Source organism: Alosa pseudoharengus, unplaced genomic scaffold (genome assembly GCF_046254945.1).
Source record: "Alosa pseudoharengus isolate Yale_2024_CS ecotype anadromous, Long Island Sound unplaced genomic scaffold, YU_APseudo_1.1 YU_APseudo_1.1_scf_5, whole genome shotgun sequence".
NCBI lineage: Eukaryota > Metazoa > Chordata > Actinopteri > Clupeiformes > Clupeidae > Alosa > Alosa pseudoharengus.
Window position 1 is genome coordinate 13,460,649 of NW_027468837.1, and position 6,783 is coordinate 13,467,431.

General features: G+C 44.8%; 1 protein-coding gene across 1 annotated transcript in view; it reads right to left on the reverse strand.

Annotated features, from left to right (window-relative positions):
* The window catches only part of fer1l4 (fer-1 like family member 4), a 47,887-nt gene that overhangs the window by 11,341 nt on the left and 29,763 nt on the right, over nt 1–6,783 (reverse strand). The window contains exons 28-34 of the mRNA XM_076268681.1: nt 5,784–5,958; nt 4,732–4,847; nt 1,967–2,083; nt 1,790–1,832; nt 1,010–1,116; nt 770–904; nt 425–541 (exon numbers count right to left, since the gene is read on the reverse strand). Of these exons, the coding sequence (XP_076124796.1) occupies nt 425–541; nt 770–904; nt 1,010–1,116; nt 1,790–1,832; nt 1,967–2,083; nt 4,732–4,847; nt 5,784–5,958 (810 nt within the window). The remainder of the gene's footprint in view (nt 1–424; nt 542–769; nt 905–1,009; nt 1,117–1,789; nt 1,833–1,966; nt 2,084–4,731; nt 4,848–5,783; nt 5,959–6,783) is intronic.

The window sequence follows — 6,783 nt, forward strand, 5'->3', positions numbered from 1 at the left end:
TTGGTCTCTGCATTTATCCCAATCCGTGAATTAGTGAAACACACTCAGCACACAGTGAACACACAGTGAGGTGAAGCACACACTAATCCCGGCGCAGTGAGCTGCCTGCAACAACAGCGGCGCTCGGGGAGCAGTGAGGGGTTAGGTGCCTTGCTCAAGGGCACTTCAGCCGTGCCTACTGGTCGGAGTTTGAACCGGCAACCCTCCGGTTATAAGTCCGAAGCGCTAACCAGTAGGTCACGGCTGCCCCCTCACAGAAAATCTCATTTGGGTATTCACTGTACATTCTGAACAACTGGGACCATATTTACCACAAAAAAAAAAACATTTTAAAAAGCCACATCCATAACTCGTTTAATACCACCTGTTTACAGTAATGTGGCAGAGAGAGGTGAAGGGTAAACTTGATGTTAGGTTAGTGCACCTTGACCACATAAACTCTCACGAGGACTTTCATGGGAGCGTTTTTAGGAACACCACTGGTGATCCGGCAGTCGTCATCCTCATCCTCCTTAGAAATGGGGTAAATCAGGAATGAGCCCTGCAGAATGCAAACACACACACACACACACACACACACACACAAACACACACTCACACACAGAGGCACACACACACAGAGGCACACACACCAGGCATACAATAGAAGTCAATAACTACATCACACAATTATGCAGTTATGTAATGAGGTTATATTATTTGTTTTTAATTCAATTGAGAAATGTCGTTGAAAAACAGTAAATCTCATCTCAATCGCATCATTGTCCACCTTATACTTTCCCATGGTCCTCTCACTCTCGTCCTCCTCCTCCTCATCAAAATTGGACTTGCCCTTGTAGATGGGGAAGATGTGCAGCCAGTCCATGAACTGACTGAACTCATTCTCCAGCTCAGACTTGTACAGCTGTGTGGGGTGAGAAGAAGAGGCCCTACGGTCATCAATACTGGCCCGTGCTCCTTTACAGGGGCGGCATCGGAAGGGACATTACGGCCAGAGACAAATGGGCACCTGGAGGGTGGCGATCATTTTCCGCTTGGGCTTTGGTGGTTCGATTTCAATCACCATGGCGTCATCGTCCTCAGCATCCAGGGTGGATATGTTGAGGTTGCCTCCTTCTGTGGAATAAAATATGAAATTGTCTGTGTGTGTGTGTGTGTCTGTGTGTGTGTGTGTGTGTGTGTGTTTCTGTTTGTGTGTGTGTGTGTGTGCGCACACGCCCACCCAGAGGCCCCGAGCACACAGCTTGCAACACGCCTGACTAATCGCTTGGAGAGCACAAGGGAGGCGTTTAACGCCACGTTGTGGCTGAGCGACTGAGCGTTTGGGCTTCCATTGGGGCTATCACGTTAAAAATAATCCTACTTTAGGACAGATTAAATCTATGGGCCGTTTCAACTTTGCAAAGCACCATGGGTGTATGAAACCCCTCAATAAGCTCAGCAGGTTAGTCTCAGCAGAACAAAGATAACAGTGAAATACCTTTATAATCATTATAAAAATACATTTTGCTTTGAGAGACTCAAAGAACACTTTGGGAGACCAGGCAAGGTGTTTTTTCTCTGTCCATGTGTTTTGTTGACATGTTGTTTAATCATTCAATTAAGACATTCTATGTGAAATACATTGTTTTGTTAAAATGCTAAACAGAGTTTAGATTCTAAGATTGGAAAGAATATACGTGCACTGATATATTATTTTTTGTATGTACGGCATGAGTGATTGCGTTTGGAGTCATCGTCAGAAGTCATGAGTACCCAACAATTGTGGGCACTCACTTCTGTGTCGTACCTGCTTCCTGCTGGTCCTCCAAGTCTTCTAAGTCCTTCTCCTCCTAAAACAGAAACAGTGCTATCTGTACAGTTCCATCTTCTTGATCTGAATGTACGAATTGTTTCTCTTTAATGTATAAATTCAGACACATATTTGAAACAGATCAAACCAGCCCATTTGATTGGCCAGTCTCACTTGTTTTTCAAGCTCTGCCAGTGATGCGTAGTATTTGGACCACCAATCAAGCTCCTCTTTCTCAGGCTCCTCCTCTTCAAGCTCCTCCTCTTTCTTCCTCACCTTCTTCAGAGGAGCCTGGAGGAATATGAAAAATGCATAAGATTCAACTCCACCTCAGGGAAAATAAATGCATATAGGGGTTCATTTTCACTCAGATGCTACACTGTATGCGGTTAACAGTAATGACTTCAAGGTATTTAATACATCATCCGTGTCATATAAAAGGCTATAACAGGCTGGACTAGAGTGGATGCTAAAGTCACTGCCGTTCATTCGGCAAAACAATCACACAGGATGATTCTCCTATTTAGGAGTCAACCAGCTCATTGTAATGACTGTGGATGTGCATATGTTTAGTTTAATTTGCAGCAAAGTCGGTGCAGATGAAAGGGGAAAGACATGGCGAGGGGTGAAAAAGCTATTTGACCATATATGGGAATGAGAAGTGATCACAACCAATGAGAACAGATGGCAGGCTAATGATTTTCTGGAATTATTGTAGGACATAGTGTAGCACTCAAAATGGAAGACTGGGACAGAGGGAAGGAGAGAGAAAGAAACAGAGAGAGAGAGAGGAAATGTGGGTGTAGGGGAAACAGCCGTGGCAGCCGTGGCCTACTGGTTAGCGCTTCGGACTTGTGACCGGAGGGTTGCTGGTTCGAACCCCGACCAGTAGGCACGGCTGAAGTGCCCTTGAGCAAGGCACCTAACCCCTCACTGCTCCCCGAGCGCCGCTGTTGTTGCAGGCAGCTCACTCTGCCGGGATTAGTGTGTGCTTCACCTCACTGTGTGCTCACTGTGTGCTGAGTGTGTTTCACTAATTCACGGATTGGGATAAATGCAGAGACTAAATTTCCCTCACGGGATCAAAAAAGTATATATACTTATATATACTTATACTTATACTTAACAGAATAGATATAAGGGTAGAGAGAAAAGGAGAGAAAAGGTTACAGAGAAGACAAGAATGTGTCTAAGGACATGGAGAGAAAGGTGAGTGAAAGGAGAGACTGGAGTGATGGCGCGAGACGTCACATAGAAAGACAGTGAATGAAAGGACAGGAAGTGTGTGAAAGCGTTGGCCTGTGCGAGAGAGTGTGACAGGTTGAAGGGCTCCTATTACTCAGTTGGAAGGAGATCCTGCCCAGTGCCCAGTGTTTAATTAAACCAATGCGCCATCCGGCACGACTGCTACAAACCGTGTGTGTGTGTGTGTGTGTGTGTGTGTGTGTGTGTGTGTGTGTGTGTGTGTGTGTGTGTGCCAATGTACATGTGCATCTGTTTGTGTATGCATGTAGCATGCATGAGTGTGAGTGTGAGTGTGAGTGTGTGTGTGTGCCAATGTACATGTGCATCTGTTTGTGTATGCATGTAGCATGCATAAGTGTGAGTGTGAGTGTGAGTGTGTGTGTGTGTGAGCTATGGCTCAAGCCCATCACATGTGCACCACACCCCCTAATCAGTGGCTCAACAAGGCTAAGAGGTGGCACTCCACTCTGCAGGGGATCACAGACACAGCCAAGGAGGCTGGAGCGTGCAAGCGGCGCGCTAAATGGCACCAGGCAGCCTGACGCTGTGTGAGTGTATGGCAGCCTCTCATTACACACCACTGCAGATGGAGGGAGCCAGCTGCCACCACACCACCTCCACACAGACAGCTCTGAGCATTCATATGACCTGTGCTGTTTAAAGGTGCTCTAAGCGATGGTATGTGTTTTTTAGGCTAAAACATTTTATGTCACTTGCTGCAAACATCACCTAATCAACCGCTAGCTGTCTGTGTCCTGAATACACCGTTAAAAAAACGCGATCTCTGTGGCAACAACAAAAAAAAAAAACGGCAACAAAAACAACCTGGGCAAACCTAGCCGATAAAAACATAACAAACTGTTCCAGCAAATCTCAGACAAGATGCGCGTTTAGGAGAGTTTCAATTGCACGGGAGCAGCACGGGAGGGAGGGGGAGGAAGTAGCGAGCTAGCTCTCTGTTTTGTTTGAAAGTCAACAGAAGTGACGTTACCCAGCATTGCTTAGAGCACCTTTAACAGTAATGAAGACCTAATGAGAGCAAGAGTGGAGTGGATAGATGAACTGTGTGTTAAGGAATACATCTGCGGTGGGTGTCGGGGCGGCTGGCTGTGTGTGTGGGGAGACGGAGTGGCAGACGGATTTTGTATTCTGTTTTTTTCTACACCATTTGATTGTTACTGTCATGCATGTTGCAGACTCTTATTTTACATGTCAGGTAAATGGTGCTAATTAAAATAAATAAACTAATAAAAAAAATACATCTGTGTTGCTGAGGTATGAAGTACTGAAGTGAGTTAGGGTCTGATTCTCACAGTGTGGTTTACATCATGGCTTGTATGTTTGAGATAAAAGCAGAACTTTGAGGAATAGACCGTATTGGGAAAACTCACAGCAGAGACAGGAAGTTTTCATGTTGAAAGATGCTAATAGCTTGGAGTAGAAGTATGCTAGACACATTCACACTTTGTTCAGGCAATGTCACATAGGACCTCATAGGATGGAGCTAAAGCAACCCAGCTATCTCTTGACTGTCCCACAGGATTTGTAAAACATCTACACTTCCATACTGAGCCGAGGTGGATCAGCTCTCTGAGGTGTTTGCGGTTAGAGATATGCAGTAAAGAAGAAACTAGGGGTGTTACACAGCACGTGGTCTGACTACACATCACACATCTGACTAAAAAGAAACTCACCATGACCAAGTTAAGGGGGTTGATGGGGATTTTGGAGTCCTTCAGGGGAAGTCCACCCAGATCCATGTTTATCACAGCATGGAGAGGTGTAGAAGCCATCTTGGGAGGCTTCCTCTCTATAAAGACACATATAACAACAACATGACCAACAAACAATCCTCAAAATGAGAATACAACATTTTGACCCTATACTATAGGGTTGTGTATACATCACAGATTTTGCCCTTTTTTGTGTTTACCCACAGTGAAATTTTTCATATATCTAATTTTGCGCCATTGTATCATGCTACATATTTTCCCAGAGTCATTCTTAAATATCATTCCTCAGAAATACAGTCTTTGTTTCTAGTGGTATCATTACTAGCTGTTATTTCAAGAACGGCATGCGAAGACATCATTTCTGTTGCAGCAGAACATGCTTGGGATGCTTTACTCTCTGTATTTGACATAAATATGTACATACTTCTAATGAAAATTTTCCCCGAGTGACAAAAGTGCTTGGGATAACCAGCTGCATCTCACAAAATAATTTGCAAAGCATGGCAATTTACACAACCACAGTGAAGTGGTTTATCACAGTACCACACATTGAAGAACTCACATTTCCCTTACTCAGATCTCTCTCTCTCTCTCTCTCTCTCTCTCTCTCTCTCTCTCTCTCTCTCTCACACACACACACATACACACACACAGACTCTCTCTCTCTCTCTCTCTCTCTCTCTCTCTCTCTCTCTCTCTCTCTCTCTCTCTCTCTCTCTCTCTCTCTCTCTCTCTCTCTCTCTCTCTCTCTCTCTCTCTCTCTCTCTCTCTCTCTCTCTCTCTCTCTCTCTCTCTCTCTCTCTCTCTCTCTCTCTCTCTCTCTCTCTCTCTCTCTCTCTCTCTCTCTCTCTCTCTCTCTCTCTCTCTCTCTCTCTCTCTCTCTCTCTCTCTCTAAAGCAAAAGTAAGCTTCTGCTTACAAGTCAAACATGCATTCTCAAAACCAGCAGAAACCAGATGGGCAAGGGCCAGGGCCGAGACCCTGACCCACCCACACAGCCGTGTTCTTCCTCACCAGGGGGTTCGGGCTCGTCCTCCTCTTCCTCCCTCCACTCCTCCAGGTCTCGGGGGGCAAAGTGCATGAGGCTCTGAACCACATGGGTGCCCACCAACACCAGCCGTCCGAACGCCCGCTGCTCCATCACGAAGATGGTGAGCGGAGGGTGCAGATACACCAGCTCGGGCAGCTCCTAGGGACAGGCACACACATACAAACACACACACACACACACACACACACACACACACACACACACACACACACACACACACACACACACACACACACACACACACACACACAAACACATAAACACATTCTCAGGGGGGATGGGAGGACAATACAGGGAGAGATGGAGGACTATGAGTCAATATGGGGACAATACACAGACATACAAGTACACTGAGATAATTGGCCAAATGCAGATCAATGTGGGCATGCAAGAATAAATACAAACAAGAAATAATATGACAATAACAGAAAAACGATCATCACACCAAGGTCATGAAAAATTGAGGAACAATATAGAGAGTGGAAAAAACATTGTGTTACACAAGATTTACTTGTGAAATGCTATTCTATGGTTATGCAATACACACAGGGTATTTTCACAAACCAGCTGACTTAACATCATTATTAAAGGTGTTATTATTAAAGTTTCAGGTATTTTTGGCGACTGTAGCACTCCCCCTAGAGTTGCGATATATTTATATTTTACTCTGCTGTTGTAACCTACTTCTCATGGCTTGTTCCCCCTGCACACAATGAAAATGCTTTTGTTGTGGATGCGAAGGATTAACAACAGGCAAAAACTATCTCCAAAGAGCTATATCTACTGACAAGGTAATGTTTCACAATTCTCGCAAGATGTCTTTGGGTCGACTATTCTTGAAGTTGCATGGCTGGTTCTCTTATTTGCCACTCTCTACGTCTATGCTGTATGGCTAAGCTAGGTGAACGATTCCCCTATTACAAGTTTGTTTACCATCAATAATGAGATAATGATAATGAGACA